The 23,003-nt window shown below is 40.7% G+C and overlaps 1 protein-coding gene across 4 annotated transcripts in view; it reads left to right on the top strand.

Moving 5' to 3' along the window:
* kcnip4a (potassium voltage-gated channel interacting protein 4a) overlaps nt 1-23,003 on the top strand; it is a 1,126,071-nt gene that overhangs the window by 539,216 nt on the left and 563,852 nt on the right. The window contains exon 1 of one of the 4 annotated variants that reach the window (XM_072562857.1): nt 18,872-19,203. The exons of the other annotated variants lie outside the window; for them this stretch is intronic. Coding sequence (XP_072418958.1) covers nt 19,146-19,203 — 58 coding nt within the window. The 5' untranslated portion in view covers nt 18,872-19,145. Of the gene's footprint in view, nt 1-18,871; nt 19,204-23,003 lie in introns of those variants that run through there. 4 annotated transcript variants of the gene reach the window in all.

The raw sequence follows: 23,003 nt of genomic DNA, 5'->3' as shown, positions 1-23,003 counted from the left end.
TTCTGCTGCTCATCCATGGTTACTTTCATGACAGGGTGTCACTGGAGAGGGAGCACATAGTGCCAATCAATACTCTCAATTCCATTTAGAGAGGTGGGCATCACAGGGGATACAGTGCTTTATTTCCCCATCCAATTCCATTTTGAATTAGCCGCTTCCCGCTCTCCCTATCTCTCCTTCACTTTTGATGATTTGCATTGCCTTCAATAGATTTTGTACGTAAATCCCTAATTAACTGGAAAGGTTATTTACTGATGGTGGTTAATAGTTGGAAAAAATGTCACAGTGATTTGGTGGTGGAAAAGCCATTCGGTTGTGTGTAAGATAATTTCAGATACACAAAAAAAACAGCATTTCCTGTACATCCAGGTTCGAGTCCCACCTACTCCAACATTTCTGAATAGGCTGGTCAGAAGGTATCTACACCCTGACTTTAACTAAGGGTCTTGTGGTTTAGATTAGATTAGATTACTTACAGTGTGGAAACAGGCCCTTCGGCCAACAAGTCCACACCGACCCACCGAAGCGCACCCACCCATACCCCTTCCCCTACATCTAACACTACGGGCAATTTAGCATGGCCAATTCACCTAACCTGCACATTTTTGGACTGTGGGAGGAAACCTGAGCACCCGGAGGAAACCCACGCAGACACGGGGAGAATGTGCAAACTTCACACAGTCAGTCGCCTGAGGCGGGAATTGAACCCGGGTCTAATGGCGCTGTGAGGCAGCAGTGCTAACCACTGTGCCACCGTGCCGCCCATATTGGTGGTGTATTGGTAGTGTCCATACATCTGAGATAGGAGTGCAGATTCAAGAACCCATCTGCTCCAGAATTGTGTAATATATCTCTGAATAAGTTGATTAGAAATATTATAGACTAACTTCTTTAGAATATTATAAACATGAAGGAAGGAAACAAAAAAGTGGCATTTCAAGTACAGTTTTACTGAAAATCAAATGGATGGTCCATTGAAGGTTGCAGAGAGTAATTTAATGCTTAAAGCTGGAAGATAGCTCAGTTTGGGCTCACTTAAAATACCTGCATAAGCCATGTTGGCTCACTTTTTCTCTGCATGATGTCATGAAAACATGTTTCTAGCTGGTAGATGAAGAATAATTATTTGACATAAAACATGAACTGAAGTTTTAAAAACATGCATTTTTAAAACTGGAGCCTAAAGGTGTCTTGAGATCACAGATAAAAGCATCACTCTATATTACACATTCCAATTCATTGGTATAGGAAATAGAGGAATAGAAGTAAGCCATTCAGCCCATTGAGATTGCTCTCCCATTTATAATAGCTATTTATCTCCCTCTTTGCCACTTTCTCCCCCCCTTCTCCAAATCCCATGAGATTGCTCCCTAGTCTCCAGAAGTCGATCAGTTTCTGCCTTGAACCTGCTCAATGTTTGAGCTTTCATTGCCTTTGGGCTAGAGAACTCCAAAGATTCTCCCCAGTCCAGTGAAGAAATCCCTTCTCACCTTAATCTTAAATGAGGTCAGGTCTGATTCAGACATCATGCCCTGTAAGAATGTTGTAAATTTCAATGCGGTCACCCCTCGTTCATTAAGAATATAGGTAATACAGATATAATGTTCTCATAAATCAGACATGCAATTCAGTGACTTAGAGCACATAGCACAAGATAAGATATAGGAGCAGGATTAGGCTATTCGACCAATTGAGTATACTTCACCATTTGATCATGGGTGATATCTTTCTCAACCCCATTCTCCTGCCTTTTCTTCATAATTCTCAATCCCCTTACTAAGCAAGAACATCGCCACCTTTGTCTTATATTTGCTCAATGACTTGGCCTCTACATCCTTCTGTGGCAATGAGTGCCATAGATTCATCACCCTCAAGATGAAGAAAGTCCTCTTCATCTCAGATCCAAAAGGTCCACCCTTCACTCAGAGGCCTCTCCATTAGTGGAAACATCTTCTCCATGTCCATTCTGATGATCCCTCCATGTCCATGACTGCACTGCAGGAAATTACAGAGAGTTGTGAATGTAGCCCAGTCCATCATGAAAACCAGCCTTCCTTCCATTGACTCCATCTACCTCCTGCCATGGGAAAGCAGCCAAAATAGTCAAGGACCCCTTCAACCCCAGTTATACACTCTTCCACCCTCTTCCATCAGGTAAAAGATACAAACATTTGAAAACATGTGCCAAGTTCACAAACAGTTTCTTCCCTGCTATTATTAGACTTCTGAATGGACTTCTCATATATTAGATTTAATCTTTCTCTGCACTTCTCTGTAGCTGTAACACTATATAGTACAACCTTGATTATCCACACATCAATTATCAGAATTTCAGATTATCTGAACAAGATCTCAAGGTCCTGTAAAAACAGCATGAGGCAACTCAGCATTCAGTATCAATTAAACGGCATTATGGCTTGTGCTGCCGGATAACCGAGGCATGTTTGATAACTGGCACTCATAAATTACCACTTGTAATATGATCAGATCAGTTATTCAACTGATCATTTATCCAAACAAAATACTCCCCGCTCGTCTTGTTTGGTTACTCGAGGTTGTAATGTATTGTGCATTCGGTTCTATTACCCTGATGGACTTATGTAAGGTTTTATTTGTCTGGTTAGCATGCAAATCAATACATTTCACTGTATTTCAGTACACATGAGAATAATAAACCAAATCAAATCAAATGAAGTAGAAACATAGAAACACAAACATAGAAGATAGGAGCAGCAGGAGGTCATCTGCCCCTTCGAGCCTGCTTCGCCATTCATCACAGTCATGGCTGATCGTACAAATCAAAAGCCTAATCCTGCTTTCTCCACATAACCTTTGATCCCATTCACCTCAAGTGCTATATCTAGCTGATCAATATTTTGGCATCAACTGCCTCCTGTGGTAATGAATTCCATAGGCTCACCAGGTCGAAGCAATATCTCCTTATCTCAGTCCTAAATGATCTACCCCAAATCCTCAGACTGTGACCCCTGGTTCTGGACACATTCCACCATTAGGAATATCCTCCTGCATCTACCTTATCTCATCCTGTTAGAACTTTACAAGTCTCTATGAAATCACCTTTCATTGACAGAGTCATACAAATATACATATGGAAACAGACCCTTTGGTCCAACTGTTCCATGCTGAAAAAATATCCCAAATTAATCTAGTCCCATTTGCCAGCATTTGGCCCATATCCCTCTAAATCCTTCCTATTCATATACCCATCCAGGTGCCTTTTAAATGTTGTAATTGTACCAGCTTCCACCACTTCCCCGGCAGCTCATTCCATACACACACCAACCACGTGAAAGTGTTGCTCCTTGGGTCCCTTCTAAATCTTTCCCCTCTCACCCTAAACCTATGCCTTCTAATTCTGGACTCCTTCACTCCAGGGAAAAGACCTTGTCTATTTACTCTATGATTTTATAAAGCTCTATAAGGTCACCCCTCAGCCTCGGATGTTCCAAGGAAAACAGCCCCAGCCTATTCAGCCTCTTTATCTGAACTCCAGTGAAAACAATCCAAACCGAGTCAGTTCTTCCTCATATGTCAGTGTCGCCATCCCTGGAATTAGCCTGGTAAATCTTCACTGCACGTCCTTCCTTAGGTATAAGGCTCAGTTTACATGCATCCTGAAGTCTCCCATTATGGTTGTTTCTTTCTTACATGCTTTTTCTATCTCCTGATTTACTTCCTGCCCTACATTCTGATGACTGCTAGGAGGCCTGTATATAAATCCAATTAGGCTCTGTTTTCCTTTAGCACTTTCTCAACTCTCCCCACACAAATTCTGTGTATTCTGACTATATATCACTTATTGATATCAATTTAATTTCACTTTTTACTAACAAGGCAACCCCGCTTCCTCTACCCATCTGTCTGCCTGTTTAATAGAAGTTACTGAGTGAACATGCATTGCATTCGATTTATAGTAAGTACATACTTTGTTGGATAAGAGGATGAAAATTATATACAGTACTCCAGGTGAGGTCTGACCAAGGATCACTAAAATTGCAACAATAATACTATACTCAGATAACCTTCCGTGTAGGCCAATAAACTATTTTGCCTTCTGAATCACTTGCAATGCCTGCAAGCTAAACTTTACAATCTAAACATGAACAAGGACACTCAGATATATTTCCCAACCTCCCTCATAAGAGTCAATGACATCACCCTGAGAACAACGAGATGCTGGGAATATGATGACACACATCTCCCGTCCATTCAATTGTGGAGATGAACCATAAGCCCAATCATTTGGACAATGGTGCCCTAGTCAAGAGAACTTCCCAGACGTGATCCAATCATGTTTCCCTTGGAATACACTAACAATTACAGCCGGTTCTGTTGAACTTTCCTTACCTGTATTGGCTCTAATGCAATTGCGGCCCCATTAGTTTAAATGACGTGACTATTGTACAATTTTCTTATAATGCGAGATCTCATGAGAACCGAACTATCGTGTTATATCAGAACCGACTATACCTTATTCGGATCCTTTGGACAGTTGCTGAGAGACAGTCACATGACAAACCAGTTTTAATGTTTTAAATATTTTTAATCAAACTGTTCAGATGTATTATGACTCATATTTTGAGCAGGTGGAACCTGTACCTGGGCCTTTTTCGCTCAAAAGCAGGGACACTACCACTATGCCACAAGAGCCCCCTTTTGCTGCATAATACTAATTGGTACCTTTTCCAAATATCAGTGAACTTCTGAGAGCTCACCAGAGAGTGAGACCAGGACCTTCCTACTGGAAGTGTTATGTGTGCAAGTTATCAATATGCCATAGATACTTTCTAATCAATCTGTTCAGAGATGTTATGACAACCTATGACAACAGTTAGGTTGATCCCAGGCCTCCTGGTTCAGAAGTAGGGACACTACCACTACACCACACAGTTCTTCTTTATATATTTTAAGCACCATTTTTCTCTCTGCAAAACAAGGACAAACAGTTGACAGACAAGCCTGACTAGGCCTCACTTGCCTCTCTCTCTCTCTCTCTCTTTTCTCTGTCTTTCTCTCTTTCCAAAACATCTTGCCAACCTTCTAGCCTTATTGACTCACTATGCTTGTACATGGGAGCTCTGCTGTAGACAAAGGTATCTTAAAGGAGTTTAACTCAGCTTGATCAATTCGAAAAGAACAATCAGCTCAGCCATCTATGTTTTTAAGTGTGTGGGGATCACTGAAGGAAGGTCATAAGCTTCATTCAGCATGAAGCTAGGCTATAGTCCAACAAGTTTATTTGGAAGTACAAGCTTTTGGAATGCTGCTCTTTCGTCAGGTAGCTAGTGGAGTTACCTACTACAGACCTAACACAGCCAGAATACCTAACCACCTTATCATACATCAAAGAAGTCTCAGAAATGACAGCCAGACTACTAAGACCCCTCAGAATCCTAATAGCACACAAACCGATGAACACTCTCAAACAAAAACTAACAAACTTAAAAGACCCAGTACAACCCATGGTCAAAACCAACGTCATCTACAAAATTCCATGCAAGGACTGCCACAAACACTACGTAGGACAAACAGGAAGAAAGTTAGCCACCAGGATACACGAACACCAGCTAGCCACAAAAAGACACGACCCTCTCTCCCTCATGGCCCTACACACGGATGAAAAAAACCACCATTTTGACTGGGAGAACACATCTATCCTGGGACAGGCTAAGCAAAGACATACCAGAGAATTCGTAGAGGCCTGGCACTCCAACCACAACGCCATAAACAAACACATAGATCTAAATACTATCTATCAACCCCTCAGAAAATGAACAGGAAATGACATCACCATAAACCCCAGGAACCCTATCCAGGAGAAAGATATAAATAAAAAGCAGGAGACAACAGCTTCGTTTCACTTGGAGGTCGCCACTGATGATGTTACCTAGCCAGGTATTGAAACATCTGGATATCAAACCTACAGGTCAGCAAGCAAACCTACACCCTAAATTAGAAAGTATGTCCTTTTACCAAACAAAATGATCTGTCATGTGAAATGAAGAGAGGGCAAACAGGGAAACATTTGGTTCCTCCTCACCTGATTGTAACAATGGCTTTGAGTCCGTGTTGGTGTCATAGAATAGAGCTTCTGTCAACTGGTATAGTAGAGGGCTCGAGAATTGGAATTGGGTGAGAGATTGTCAAAAAGTTTAACAATGCTCTTGTCATAATTTGTTGATTGTTATATTTTTTGTCCTTTGTAACTTTAATGGAATTCCTTTCTGCATTTGAAGAACATTCCCAAATATAAGCTATTAAATTCTTCACATCAATGCTTTTGAATTTAAATGTTCTATCATCAATGTCATCTTTGATAATATTGTGATGTATAAAATAATCCACGGATTATTATTTCCATTATTGTCTGTGTTCAGAGAATCTCAGATTTTCTCACACAGCTGCCATAACTTCAGCAGATGATTAATGAAAGCCATGTCAACGCTTTCATCAGACAATTGTCCACTCACCCTTCAGTCAAGTTTGGGTAGCCATCTGGAACAGCCTATAGCATATTTCTAGTCACTTATTTAATTTTTCAGAATAGGTATGAGAAACGTTTCCATAATACATTACTTTTGACTTCAAATGTTGAGCTCTTGTAACAATATCTACATCAGAGTTTAGACAGAATGTGGGTTGAGGATGGGTGGGTGGGTTGGTGCTGGAACTGTTGTGTTAAAGAATTTCTTTATTTTTTCCTTTTCTAAGGATTGCCACTTAAGCAATTAGCTGTTTGGTTTTAAACTATTCCTGCTAGGTGAGATAGACTAACTTGTTCTACACTTAGTTTCCCCTCCTTTCCATGAGTGACATTGCTAAAGATATGTTAGTGTGGTCATGATGTTATTTAATTCATAATCCAGGCACCTAAACTAATAATCAAAGGATGTAACTTTCAAACCTACCATGCCAGTTTAAAAATATTTAGACAACAAATCTTACATTTTTAAACATGACCATAATGTCATGGCCATACCAGCCATGTTTTCGGAGTAGGCAAGATCTACAAATTATATTGAGCCCTTTTGTAGTGTTCAGATATAGATTCAAAGGCTAACAGTAGCAAAGATATAAGGTGCTTATAAAAATATGATCAAAATTCAGGCGGCATAATGGCTCAGTGGTTAGCACTGCTGTCTCACAGAGCCAGGGATCCGTGTTTGTTTTCAGTCTTGGGTGACTCTCTGTGTGGAGTTCGCACATTCTCCCCGTGTCTGTGTTGGTTTTCTCCAGGTGCTCTGGTTTCCTCCCACAATCCAAACATATGCAGGTTCGGTGAATTAGCCATGCTAAATTGCCCATAGTGTTCAGGGACGTGTAGGTTAGGTGCATTAATCGGGGTGAATATAGGTTAATAGGGGACGAGAATGGGCATGGTGGGTTAATCTTCAGAGGGTCAATGTGGATTGTTGGACCAAAGGCCTGTTTCCACACTGTAGGGATTCTATGATTCTAGTCTTTTATCACTGTAGGCCGGATACTTCCTTGAAGATTCTACCCTGTAGGTGAGATGGTTAAAAATGTTAAGTCTGAGTTCAACTGCTTTAATGACTTCTATAGCTGAATAGTTAGAGGTTGCTTATACAGGTTGAGTGAGCAGAACACTTTCAGGGAAGGACCAACAGCTCATTTGTTTTGCTTTTATGACACTGTGGGTCATGGCCTTGTTCAGGTTGTGGCTGATTTGCTACGATTTCCATAGCCCTGTGGAGAATTCTCTCCTTAATGCTATCTCTGGGCTCTTCTTGATGATCTGTTCAAAGTAATGCTTTGTAGCTATTTTATAGAGATGAAACTCAAGATGACTACTGTGATAACTTTTGATGAGTCACTGATCTACCAAGTAAATTCAATTAAGTTTGAATTCCCTGTGGAGGTCGTTCTAACCTTTTGTGTTTTTTCTCTCAGAAATTTATATTCCCAGACCTTTTGAAACCTTTTGACCTGTTGTGTTCTGCAATTAAATGATTGCTAAATATCTTCCTTTGTAGTTAATGCTGAGGTAACACATTAGTCTGTCTGCCTTTCAGGATGAAGTGCATCAAAAATATCATTTCTCAGCTCCTTTTGTCCATTTAAAGAGATTATCTTTTTCACAAAGTTCATTAGATTCTAATTGCACAGTTGTGATAATAAAACAGTTGAATTCTCACAAATGTTCAACTTATTTACTAGTGTACTTTAAATAAGAAAATCTGTTATCTTGTCCTGGTCTATTTATGACTCCATTCCCACATCAAAATGATTTACTCTATCTGCCTTCTAAGAGTAAAATTGCCATAGTCTTACCAGACCTGAGCTGCTCCCTCATGAGAGAGAGAGAGAGAGAGAGAGAGAGAGAGAGAGAGAGAGAGATGACGAGTGGGGGTTTAATTTGAGTGTCACTTCAGGTAAGGGGAGAGGTTGAGAAAGGTAATCCTTCATGGTAACCTCAGTTGGTGTGGGAATTGAACCCACACTATAGGCATCACTTGGTATTGCAAACCAACTATCCCAGCCCATATCCCTCCAAACCCTTCCTATTTATATACCCATCCAAATGCCTCTTAAATGTTGCAATTGTACCAGCCTCCGCCACTTCCTCTGGTACTGGATTAGTGGTGCTGGAAGAGCACAGCAGTTCAGGCAGCATCCAACGAGCAGCGAAATCGACGTTTCGGGCAAAAGCCCTTCTCACTTCCTCTGGTAGCTCATTCCATACCCGTACCACCCTCCGTGTGAAAAAGTTGCCCCTTAGGTCTCTTTTATATCTTTCCCCACTCACCCTAAACCTATGCTCTCTAGTTCTGGACTCCTCAACCCCAGGGAAAAGACTTTGCTTATTTACCCTATCCATGCCCCTCATAATTTTGTAAACCTCTATAAGGTCACCCCTCAGCCTCCAACACTCCAGGGAAAACAGCCCTAGCCTGTTCAGCCTGTCCCTATAGCTCAAATCCTAAACCCTGGCAACATCCTTGTAAATCTTTTCTGAACCCTTTCAAGTTTCACAGCATCTTTCCAATAGGAAGGAGACCAGAATTGCACGCAATATTCCAACAGTGGCCTAACCAATGTCCTGTACAGCCGCAACATGACCTCCCGACTCCTGTACTCAATAGTCTGACCAGTAAAGGAAAGTATACCAAATGCCTTCTTCACTATCCTATCTACCTCTGACTCCACTTTCAAGGAGCTATGAACCTGTACTCCAAGGTCTCTTTGTTCAGCAACACTCCGTAGGACCTTACCATTAAGTGTATAAATTCTTCTAAGATTTGCTTTCCCAAAATGCAGCACCTCGCATTTATCTGAATTAAACTCCATCTGCCACTTCTCAGCCCATTGGCCCATCTCGTCCAGATCCTGTTGTAATCTTAGGTAACCCTCTTTGCTGTCCACTACACTTCCAATTTTGGTGTCATCTGCAAACTTACTAACTGTACCTCTTACGCTCGCATCCAAATCATTTATGTAAATGACCAAAAATAGAGGACCCAGCACCGATCCTTGGGGCATTCCACAATAATTTTTTGTTCTTTGATTGAAATATTTAATAACCCTGCCTTCACAGCCTTCTGAGGCAAAGAATTCCAAACTCACAAAGCTCTCTGAGAAAAAGAAATCTCCTCCTCTCTGTGACTTTATTTTTAGTTTCCCCTGGTTCTGGACTTAGTCACAAGAGGAAACATTCTTTTCCACATCCACCTTTTTAAGATCTTTCAGAATCTTATACACTATAATCAAGTCACCCCTCATGCTTCGAAACATCAATGGAAACAAGCCCAAATTGTCTCGCATTTTTCCATAAGACAACCCACTCATTCAAGGTTGCAATCTAGTAAACCTCAGTCAAACCATTTCCAATGCATTTCCATCCTTTCTTTAAAGAGGTCAAGACTAATTCTGATCAGCAGAAGTCACTAAGTTTGAGAAGTTGATCTAGAGCCAGATAATAGGCATTATCTTGTACAAATTATCAGAGTTTATATCTATGACTTTGCATAAATAATTTCTATCACCTTAAAAAGACTTTACTTGGAAATTTTCTCCTTCTGACAGAACATATATACAATGGGCATGAATGAGCAATAGAATCCATTCAAGCTCCTTGAGATGTTAGGTTTTTAACTTGTTCAAATTAAGGTCCCAAACTGAGTCTAACTGGTGAATTTTCAACATTATTCAAGTCCCAAAGGCAATTTGGCATGAGGTAGATATTTGGAGATGGACATGGTTATGTTTTTGGCTCCTATTACCCTTTTTAACCAAAGATATATTTTGGACTGAACTTTCAACTTTGATGAGGCCATGAAATGGGTAGTTTTAGACTTGCCACCAGTCTTAAGTGTCTAGTAATTTATTAAACAAGGAAGTGGGCTGATGAATAATAGCAGAAACATAACAGTAATTTACAATTGCTGTTAAATTTTACTAGCTTCAGCACAATGGAAAAATATGGTTTACAATTTTAGTGCTAAAATGTTGTTGAGAATTACATTGCAGTCTTTGGCTTGCTTCCTTCTCCTTAGAGTTTTTAGTAAAATTAATTGATTTGAAAAGCTTAGTGTAATAAATACCCATGAAAACAGTCACTGAAGCCAAATGGTAATTTAAATATCTATTCATTTGAAAGTTGACAAACAAGATACACTAAGGGAGTGGGGTCTTTATGACTTTGGGGGCTACCAAACAATGAAGGAGTTTGCCCAGCTGGCCGTCATAGTGGAGAAGATATTATGAGATCACGAGACATAGAAGTAGGTCATTTGACCCATCGAATGAGATCATGATTTGATTTGATCATCCTCAACTCTACTGTCCTGCCTTTTCCCCAAAATCCTTGATTCCCTTCCTAATTAAAAATATGTCTACCTCAGCCTTGAGTATACTGAACATTCCAGCCTCAATAGCCATTTTTGGTAACGACTTCCTCAGATTCGCTAACCTCAGAGAAACGAAATTCCTCCAAATCTCTATCCTAACTGAGTGATCCTTTTTCCTGAGTTTATGCCGTCTGGTCCTTGATTCTCTCACAACAGGAAATGACATCTCTGCATTTACCCTATCAAACCCACTAAGAATCTTGTATGTTTCAATAAGGTTGTTGTGCATTCTTCTAAACTCCATTGAGTACAGGCCCAAAATACTCAATCCTGCTTCATAAGACAGTACCTTCACACCCAGAATCAACCAAATGGAACCTCTGTGGACTGCCTCCAAAGCCAGCATGTGTTTCCTCAGGTAAAGGGACAAAAACAGTTACAGTATTCCAGCTGTGATCCAACCAATCATATTGCATAGTTTTAGGAAGCCTTCTCTGTTTTTATACTCTATTTCCTTTGAAATAAAGACCAATCTTCCATTTGCCTTTCTTTTTAAGTGCTGAACTTGAACGCGAGCCTTTTGTGACTCACATACTAGATCTCCCAAATCCTGTGTGCCGCAGTCTTCAGTCTTTCTCCATTTAAATCATATTCAGCTCATCCAAAATGCAAAGTCTCACATTTTCCCACATTATGTTTCATGTGCCAAGTTTACAGCCTCTCACTTAAGCTGCCTGCATCTTTCTGTAGACTCTTTGTGTCATTCTTGCGACTTGTCTGTCCATCCATTTTTGTGTCATCCACAAACCTGGCTATACGGAATTCAGTTCCCTCAGCCAAGCCATTAAATATACAGTAAATAATAATAGTGCCAACATTGATCCCTGTGACACTCTACAAGTTACATGTTTCCATCCTGAAAATGCAATTCTCTGTCCTCTCTTAGTTAGCCAGTCCTCTATTCTTGCTAATATACTACCCAATCCAAAAGTTGTTATCTTATTAAGTAGCCTAATGTATGTTACCTTATCCTTAGCCTTATGGTAGTCCACATATATAATACACCCACATGTTTCCCTTTATCTCTTTTTGATAAATGGTGTAAGCAACAATAGTGCATTTATGTAGTGTGTAAAGTGTCTTTTATGAAGTTTCTAAGTTGTGGCAACATTAATGCAGGAATGTATTTCAAATGAAAAAGGCACTTCTACATCTATTTGTGGCTGTCAGGCCTTGGTGGATGTAAAAAATGTACTTTAATATGAGGATGTATTGTTAAAAACATGATGAAAGTCGGAGATTATAGGAATCATGTTGAAGGAGCAGAGACGTAAAAAAGCAATGACATTTTGGAATGGAGTTTAAGGCCTAGGCATCTAAAGGCACAATGGAAGAGTGATGAAAACCAGAAATGCTTAAAAAGTTAGAATTCTAAGTTTACAGAGATCTTGGCTAATTTTAGCTTGATAAAAATCTAGCATTCCACAGCTAGTGGAGAATACACTGAACATAATATTAATTAAGGAATGCCTCAATGTTTTGAGACCTAGGTTTTTAGTATGGAATAATAATCTAGGTTTCTGGAAGATAGAAAGATTCAACAGTGTATGACAGTAGTCTCAGATAGAATCTGAATGAGTAAAAAAACAGGGCACACGAAAAGGAATGGAATATACTGTTGAGTAAATAAAAGATCAACTGTCAATTTTATAACTATAACAGAGACTTTTAATGTGATTTGTTGATGTTTCGGGGGAAAACAATTCAGCTTCAATAAAATCAAAGTATTTCCACAAGTTGAGAACAAAGGAATATAGATTACATGTGATAAATTTGCAACAGTGAGCATAAAAAGTAATGTCACCTAAAGAATTACAAGTTTTCTGACTATTTTTAAGAACCTTCTGGAGCTTCAGATGAACAACCCCATTCAACTAAACACAGAAAGTTATGTCTGGTAATGAAGAACATAACTATCTTTCTAACAATGTGATCATTTTTAATACTTTATCTGTCACCTTCAATGGTTCAATAAGGTAATGATTGAAACTGTTCAGTTCTACAGTTGTCAAATTGTTCTTAAAGGTTTGAAAACTGTCAAATAATATTTTTACATCTTTCTTTCATTTTCAGTCTGTTTGCTTTCTCCCTCTCACAATCCAATCTGTCTCTATTTGTATGTTTCAACTTATATAACTAATGTAATTCAGATCCACCAATTCTAATTCCTGTTCCTTTTCTGTCATTTCTCTGTGACTTATAAATCCTTAAATATCCTTGTTTAGGTTGGCTCAGTGGTTAGCACTGCAGCGTCACAGCACCAGAGTCCCAGGTTCAATTCCAGCCTCGGTTGACTGTCTGTGTGTAGTTTGCACATTCTCCCCGTGTCTGTGTGGGTTTTCTCCGGGTGCTCCGGTTTCCTCCTACAATCCAAAGATGTGCAGGTCAGGTGAATTGGTCATGTTGAATTGCCCATAGTGTTAGGTGCATTAGTCAGAGGTAAGTGGATCTGCGTGGGTTTCTCTTTGGAGGGTCGGTGTGAACGAGTTGGGCCAAAGGGCCTGTTTCCACACTGTAGGGAATCTAATCAGAAATCAATGGGAAGAAATTCACCAGGCTGTTAACAGTGTGGGCTATGGCATGATGAATGGTAAGTTGGGGTGAGATGTTCGTCTCAGCATTGAGATCATTTGGGCCACAACTTCCTTCTTTGTTCAAGCAGCGTGGGTGATATCTTATCAGAGAGCAGTACGCTCCCAACTGAGACTCTTTATCACTTGTTAAGTGGCTTGTTGATAGCCTGACCCACAATGGGTTGCAATCTTACCAAACTCGCCATATAAACTCCCACAGGAAAACTTAACATGAAATCCAGAGCAGATGCTTGGCAGATTCAGTTTGCCGCTTGCTCTCAAAAATCCATGTTGGCCATGTATAAACTGGTCAGCAGGGCATAATCTACCTGTGGGAGAAAGTGAGGACTGCAGATGCTGGAGATCAGAGTCAAGTGTGTGGTGCTGGGAAAGCAGCATCTAAGGAGTAGGAGAATGATGACTTCCTCATTCCTGATCAAGGATTTATACCCGAAACATTAATTCTCCTACTCCTCAGATGCTGCGTGACCTGCTGTGCTTTTCCAGCACCACAATCTTGACTGTAATCTACCGGTGTCAGCTACATATACCCTTCCATCACAGACATTGGCACTCCACTTTCAGGGTTGCATTGCCAACATCTCAGCATTCTCCAATGAACTGGCACTCTGCCCTGTAAGGACAGATTGGTTTAGGAGGGCACACTGGCAACCAGCAGTTTATGGCTGCATTGTGTCAAGATACTACACAGGGAAAGGAACCTATCGCACAGTTTTTACCAAGTTGACCGTCAGTGTGTTCAGTTGTCCTCTAAGAGCGTATTCACTTGGTGCCAACTGGCATGTCCCTCTGCATACATACCTTGCCCTGCCCTGTCATGCCTTGCCTTGCTTTGGCAGTTGGCACAGTCAGGCAACAAGATAAAAGACCATGCAATGCAGCAGTTTTCAATCCAGGGCACACGCATCTTGTCATATGTCAGTGTCAGTGTTCACTCCAAAAACAAGGAATTTGCAGCAATTAATAACATGCCAGTTAGTCTAAGGGGAATGATCCATAGTGAGGTTGATGAAGCAGCCATCAGTCAGGATGGTTCATCATGGTTAGCTAAGGATGGATTCCATATCAGTCCCAGGCTTCAGCCATGGTCGGGGTGGTGTTGCACAGTGGCTTGTGCCTCAATTCTGTAGGGTGTGAGTCATAGTAAATCCATTGTCTCCATACGGGTCAGACTAAGGGGAGGACTATCATGGTCAGAGACATGTGTATCCACCAGCCACAGGTCTGGGCAGGTGAGGGCCGGTACTGCCAGGTCAAGTCACTCAAGGATGTGGGCCATGGCCCAATTGTCACAGAAGTTAATTGGGAAGCAGGTGATAGAGGAAGGGAGGCTGCGGGAAGGAAGGGCGGGGGAAGGGTTGTGAGGGAAGGGAGGCTGTGTGAAGTCAGGATGGGAAGGGGGTGTGGGGGAAGGGAGGTGGAGAAAGGGAGGACAGGTGAAGGGGGTATAGGGGAAGAGGTTGTGGGGGAAGGGGTTGTGGGGAAAGTGGGAGACAGTGATCAGTTTTAGTCACAGGTACACAGCATGGGTAATTACTTGTGGAAGTGTGATACCTGTAGGGATAATGGGACAGGTAGATAGAAAGGAAAACCTGATGCCAGGTGTCTCAATGACACATTAACACTGCTACTGAAAGCAACTCAGAGTTACCACTTATTGTCCTGTCAATCATGAAGAATCAGGATAGCTTGCAGAATAGAAGAGAGAGGCCCTGAAGGGACTTACAATTGCTGGGTGAAGTGGGTGGGGGGAGGGGGGGCGGTGTGTGGCGGGGGGGGGGGGTGGTTGGGAGTGCTTGGAGAGTTGTGGAGGGGGAAGGATAAGTGATCTGACTGAAGAGGGATGGGATTGTATTTCTAATTATTCACTGCATGTTTTCACATGAGAACAACATTGTCCTCCAAAACATTATACATTCGCCACACTGGAATGTAAGGTGCTTATTCCCTGGCTATTCTGCTGCATTAACCATCTCAGTTACACTTTCTTTGCTGTTATTGCTGGGGAACTCCCTGAGACATAGCCTCCTGCACACACACATTCCTAGACGATAGGGAATGACCGGGGGGTGGGGAGGGGGTGGGGTGGAGGATTTGGGGGGTGGTGGGGGGAGATGGTAGTGGTGAGGGGGCGGAGGTTTCAGGGAGCATGCTGCAAGATGTTGGAGTGATCTGATGCCATCCACATGCATGGCCACCTCTGATTCCACATGATGTGATTGCGTTTGTTACTCACTGAGCCTCATGAATAGCAAAGAATGACAGCATAGGATACACCAAGAGCCTGCAGCTAAAATTCAGATGGAGACAATTCCATGAACAGTAAAACATCAAGGATTTATGCAATGTTAAAACCACTTGTTGTGAAAGAAAATTTAAACATGGAAGTTTCTTTCTCAATGAAGTGTGGACATAACATAATACAGTCAACTGTTTACATTATGTATAATGATCAGCAAACTATATACAAGTTTGCCAGTATTGTCCACATGAGATATTAATTTTTTTTTTCCTCCTGTCCCAACTGCACCCTAATGCACTTCCCTGGTCCGTAGAGGAAGTGGAGGGAGGCGGCTCTGTATTGGAGCTTTATGACCCTGGAGGTTTAATCTGACACCCTCCTTAGTATAATTTCCAATGGTTGAAAGGGAGCAGTCAGGGTGAAGGTGGAGAGCTCAGCCCACTCCACAGCTTCTTGAACGGAGATGTCAAGAGGTTTGTGTGTGGCTCCTCCTCCAGCTGGGTGCCTTCTGTCTCCATGTGAGGAGGCAACACTTGGACTAGGATCAAGGTTCCCTGTCCCACTTTCACCCTGTCCCTGTATGGGGCAATAGAGTGTAAGGGTTGTTGACAGTCCCATAGCCCCTGAGGGTGCTGGGATGGTCTCTCCATTGCTACCATCATCGTGTTTGTGAAGGCAGACCGATGATCACAAGACTGGCTTCGCTGCTGTGGTGTCTGAATGCTAACAGGCACTGTGTGCTGTACTGAAGTGTCTGAACAATGACAGGCAGTGAATCAAAGATAGTGGCTACATCACTCCAGTTTCTGAGCAATGAAGTTAGTGCGTCCTAAATACCTATCTTCCACTGCTGCAACTCCCTGTGCATCTGCAAGACCCTCTTCATGGCAGAGACCACAAGGTCATCTCTTGGTCTCTGAAAGTCACTGTTGATTTGCTGAAACTTCTGTTGATCTTTACCCTTTGTCTCTTATCACTGAGCCAATTTTGGATCCACATCATAATATTCCTCCATGTCCCATTGGTTTTAATATTTCAGATCAGCCTGCAATGTGGAACTTCATCAAATATCTTCCATGTGGACAACACCTACTGCAGTACTCTATTTGTTGCTTCCTCGAATCATTCAGTTCAGTACAGTTAAAAAGACATGGCTTTCCCTTAAGGAGGTTAATTGTGGTTCCCAACATTCATTGAAGTCCAAATTGAATTTGATGTCTTTTTGTTAGCTCACACTTTTGTCAAGTGATGGCAGGAAAGGGTGAACAGTGGAAGGCAGTAAAAATAATCAAAGATAATTGTGCAAACTTCAAGATCACTCACTCAGAAATGTCCAACACATTGTTCCTGAGAACCCAGTGTAGAACACCATATCAGAGGGACCACATATCCACTTCATTTGAGATTAACTAATGCATAATAATTTTATACTTTGCATACTTTCCAATGTTTTGTCCAGTGCAAACAATCATAACTCTGTTGTCACTATACTGTTTCAAATATGACAATTATCCTTTTTTTTCTTTATTCATTCAAGGAATGAGGACATCACTGGCTAGGTAGCATTTATTGCCCATCCCTAATTGCCCAGAGGGCAGTTAAGAGTCAACCACATTGCTATGGGTCTGGAGTCACATGTAGGCCAGACCAGGTAAGGATGACAGATTTCCTTCTCTCAAGACACTAGTGAACCAGATGGGTTTTTCCAACAATTGACAATGGATTCATGGTCATCATTAGATTCTTAATTCCAAATATTTATTGAAGTCAAATTCTAACATATGCCATGGCAGGATTCAAACCCAGGTCCCCAGAATGTTATCTGGATCTCTGGATGATCGGTCCAGCAATAATCCCACGAAGTTGTTGCCTCCCCTTTGTGGGTAGTCATTCAATCTGTTTCTATCCCTGCTTTATCAATCTGATTTCTGGGTTAGTCCCTCTACTACTTTCAGATTTACTCATTTGATCACAAAGAGCAAATATTGTTACATTTACATTATTTGGTAATGTTACTTGTTGCTGTAGAAACAAAATTGATACTCCTAACCCAGTCAATTGTAAATTAATTTCTGTTTATTTCTGTGGCTTCTGTCAGCTTAACATTTTTCTTCATCAATATTGCAGCTCCTTTGCTGTGAAGGTGTGTGGGTTGTGCTTTCGCTCTGTGATATCTTAGTGTCCCAGTGTATTCCTGATACTTTCAGGCCTTCCACCCACCCAGTCACAACTAAGGAGCACATTTCGTTCATTTAGATTGAGAAAACCATCGTGAGTTGCAGAACACGGTGTGGTAACCTAGTAACACTGTTAAAACAGGCAAATTGTGCTCTTTCGTGAATCATGTGACTGTTATTTTTCACTCATGATGTGGCCCTTCTTGCGACCTGAATCAGCATATTTTTAATTGTTGAATAGTAAGAGAATTAAATAGTTGATGTGTATAGAAGCTTACTGGAGCTTGTAACACAGTGATACAAAACATACAACACCCTACTCAGGAGGAAGTTAAAGCCGAACATTCAATTTTGAGGATCCATTTTTTTTCCCATTGTTGATGTTTTGATGACCCTGCTGAACCTTTCAATTGAATTACTGCCTCATAACACTCCTCCCAATGTATTTTATTCTGTCAGACTGCTGGAAATTTTTTAAAAATAAGGGTGTGTTCCTGCTAGGGAAACTGCCAATAAAAACAAATTTCTTAAAAGAGTCTATTTGTATTTAATTTGTAAGTTGCCATAATGAATTTTTTTTTAATTCAGAAGGACGAGAGAACTCTTATTTTTAATTATCTCAATTTATGTATACGTGAAGTTATCAAGAATTCCACTTTTTGATAATACCTGAAATTAGCTTTTTTCCACTTTAAACACTCAAGCAAACAAAATCTTAACACAGCTATTTTTCTGCTTGCAATTCTACTTAATGCTGCTTACAATAAATTATCAGTTTATATTATTTGCATAAGAATAGAAGACCAATTTAAACTCACGTGTTTCATGGTTGAGCAATGTAGCTAAATCAAAAGTTGCTGGGGACGTTCCTCTGGAAGCATTCATGACTCGTTATGTGACAAGTTACTGCAGATACAGTGGTACAATTAATCAAAGTGCTCCTATACAATGGCGCTAAGTCAAAATACTTCAGTAGCAGAGCTTCCACTTGTCTTTCAGCTGTGAATGAACACGTCAAAATTAAAATTCTGATGAGCAGCACAGTTGAATAATAACATCATAGCAAGCATTCTGCAGAGTGTTGACAAAAGAAGTCTCCAAGCTCACTGTGCACCTTTATCTCTGCTTTCAAACTGTGCTTTGATTTTTTTTTATTCACCGTATTACAACCAAGACATAAACATTAGCTACACTCTGCGTGAGAAGAGCACTGGCTGCAAGTTTTCTGATACGATCACCGAAGATGGGGGCTCTGATGGGTACTTTGTCATTCCAGACAAAAGAAAAGAGTCGACGTAAAGGTAGGCAAAGTGATGCACTTGCATTTATTATGCCATTGCTGCTGTTGGTAAAGTTTCACTGAACAGCATTAACTCTTTCTGTAAAATATAAGGTATGCCTGATGCTCTCATTTATTAGGCCATTTCGAAAATAACCACACGGTGTAATTCTAAGTGAGAAGCTTGAGCCTGCATATTCTATAACATTTATTCTAATACAGACTAAGGAAGGGCAGCTTTAGAAAAATTTACAATGATTGCTTTGGAAGTCGCTTTGTGTAACAGGCTTTCCACATCAATTGCCCTGTTGCTCACTCGTATTCTGCAGTTTTCCTGGTAATTCATTGTACAGTCTTTCTTGTGGCTACATAAAATCATCCATATGCGTAACTCAATTGATGTGATTACTTAGGTATATTATTTTCCAAATAAAACAATTGAAGGGAGAAAGCAGAGAGTTTTATTAAGCGATCCATTAATACACCAAGGCAAAGACTGAAATTTATTTATAACATTGCAATTCAAGTGGCTATTTCACTCCACACCAGAAAAAATGATTGGAATGCAACCATAATTCTCATTGTGCAATTTGTAAGGTAAAAACTCAAATGGTTGAGTGGATGTTGAGTGTGAGTCAAATTGCTTACTAGATTATGGAGATGAATTCTTTCTTAAATCAAAAGCCATTGCTGAAATGACACTACCAATGTGGTGCACAGTACCTATGCATTTACTTGCAGAACACATACATGACACGTGAGGAAAGAAATTGTAAGTTGCATTTTCTTTTCCCATTTGGGTACGCCAGAACAACACTTCACTCTTCTGTATGGTATTGATTGGATTGAACCACTTTGGTCTCTTTGTCAAACATACTATGTCTCCGGTGCAGCCCAAGGCTTTAAGTTGTCATTGATGCTAAATTGTTTTTTTAAAAATTCTTAATGATTTCTTGAAAGGTTTTACTGTTCAAACGAAACTAAAAATCAGTCAATACATCATTGGTTCTCGAAAACTGTATAACTGAAAAAAGCATGGCCAGGTTTTTACCTTCAAGGTGGGACTCAGGACTCTGGCCATTTCCAAAAATATGCCTCCTGAGGAATCATTCCTACCCATTGTGGCTCTTTTCTCAGAGTAGAAGGTGTCTGAAATCAGAACCCCCAGCCTCCTGCAGCAATGCAGTATTGGAAACAGAAAGTGGTCGTTGCTAAGACAGACAAGTTAGAAAATATAGCTCTGTCTTCTTGAGCATCTAATGAGGAGAGGTTGAGTAGATTTGACCTGTACTCATTGCAGGATTGAAGAATGGGAAGCCACCTTATTGAAATGTAAGATTTTTAAGGGACTTAACAGGGTATACGCAGAAAGAGTCAACATTCCCTCCTGAATGGCATTGCAGGTCTACGTACAGCACATGGACTGCAGTGAACACAGAACAAAGAACATTACAGTGCAGTACAGGCCCTTCAGCCCTCGATGTTGCGCCGACCTGTCATATCAATCTGAAGCCCATCTAACCTACACGACAGTGGTTCAAGAAGACACTAGTTTCTCAAGGGCAACCAAGAAAGGGCATAAATACTGTCTGACCAGGGATACACATGTCCCAAGATTGAGTTAAAGAAAAGGATATTTCCCATAATGAAACATTCTCGGACCAGAGGGCATAATCGCAGAATATGGTGCTGCACATTTAAGACAAAAGATAAGGACGAGCTTTTGTTCTATTACAGGATAGTGAATCTGTGGAGTTCTATACTGTAGAGGGCTATTGAGACTGGGATACATAGAACATAGAACAGTACAGCACAGGAATGGTCCCTTCGGGCCACAATGTAGTACCAAACATGATACCAAATGAAACCAATCCCTTCTGCCTGCCATGGTTCATGTCACTGCATTCCTTGCATATTTATGTGCTTATCTAAAAGTCCTTCAAATGCCCCTATTGTATATGCCCCCATCACCACCCCTGGCAGTGTGTTCCAGACTCTCTATGTAAAAAACTTGCCCCTCACATCTCCTTTGAACTTCCCCCCTCACCTTAAATGCATACCCTCCTAGTATTAGGCATTTCAACTCTGGGAAAAAGATTCTGACTGTCAACCATATCTACGCATGTCATAATTTTTCAGACTTCTATTAAGTTTCTCCTCAGCCTTCGCTGCTCCAGAGCAAACAACCTGTATTTTTCTAGCCTCTCCTTATAGCTCATGCCCTCTAATCCAGGCAGCATCCTGGTAAACCTCTTTTGCACCTTCTCCAAAGCCTTCACATCCTTCTTGTAATGTGAGAACCAGAATTGGACACAATACCCTAAATGTGGCCAAAACAAAGTCCTATAAAGCTGTAACGTAACATCCTGACTCTTGCACTCAATTCCCTGAACAATTAAGGCAAACAGGCTTTCTTTAACACCCTATCTACTTGTCTTGCCACTTTCAGGGAGCTATGGATTTGAACCCCAAGATCCATCTGTACATCAATGCTGTTCAGGATCTTGCCATTTACTGTATACTTTTCCTTAACATTTGATCTCCCACAGTGCAGCACCTCACACTTATGCCATTTGCCAATTCTCTGTCTGTATTAGCAATTGATCCACATCCAGCTGTCTCCGTTGACAAACTTCTCAGCGATCCACAATTCCACCAATCTACTAGCCCACCCATCTACATTTTAATCCAAGTCATTTATATACATTCACAAACAGCAACAAACAGTACGGATCCCTGTGGAACCCACAGGCAGTAAAACACCTTCCACCACTACTCTCTGCGTTCTATGGGCAAGTCAATTCTGAATCCACAAGGCCAAGTCACCATGGATCCCATGTATCTTAATCTGCTCGATGAGCCTACCATAAGGGACGTTGTCGAAAGCCTTACTAAAATCCATGCCAGCAATATCCACTGTTCTACCTCATCGATCACCTTCATTACCTCCTTGAAAAATTCAGTCAAGTTAGTAAGACATGACCTGCCATTCACAGGTTATTAAGTATATTCAAGGCCAGGATAGAGTGGTTTTTAATCAGTGAAGGAAGCAATGGTCATGGGGAAAAGACAGAAAAGTGGTTTTGAGGATTATTGAATGATCGAGTAGATTCAATTGGAAATAGCCTACCTCTGCCTCTATGTCTTATTATCTTCTTGGCCTAGCTTAGTAGATAACTCTGAGGCTTCTTAACCCCTCACCCAATGCTCAAATCATATACTGCCCATGCCATCTCACCCAGTTCCTCTCTATGCTCCCCACATCCCTTCATTCCCACATTCTTCAATTCTGTGCCCATTTCCTATCTCCCATTCCCCATACTTCCATTCCCCCGCAAATCAACTGACCCAGTATCGACTGTATAGAATTCTTGAACCACAAAATAAACTGGGAAATCCTGTGATATCCATGAAACAGTCAAGATAAAAAAAAAACACATTCCAAAACCACTTTACAGAACATAATCCTGAGTAAAACCAACACAAATTTATCATGCACTGTCTAGGCCTACACATGAAAAATGACCACATAGATGACATTTTAAAGAATTCTTAGTGTTAATGGAACCACATCCATGAGCAACTCATAAATGACGAGAGAGGAGAAAACAAAAACATAAGGCAAGTCATATAGTTAGAATTTAAAGAATCTGTAACATTTCATGATCTTAATAATAGTTAGTAAGATATTTTGGCAGTGACCATAGTCTAGGTTCATACCAAATTGTGTTATGTGCCTGTTTTGTGCTCACTGTTTTTCTGAGCCACTCAAGAGCTATAACCAAAAATGTGACACTAAAGCTGTTATTTTATCAATTGATG

This window comes from Chiloscyllium punctatum, chromosome 1, assembly GCF_047496795.1.
Source record: "Chiloscyllium punctatum isolate Juve2018m chromosome 1, sChiPun1.3, whole genome shotgun sequence".
In the NCBI taxonomy this organism is placed as follows: domain Eukaryota; kingdom Metazoa; phylum Chordata; class Chondrichthyes; order Orectolobiformes; family Hemiscylliidae; genus Chiloscyllium; species Chiloscyllium punctatum.
This window is presented reverse-complemented; position numbering and strand designations above follow the sequence as displayed.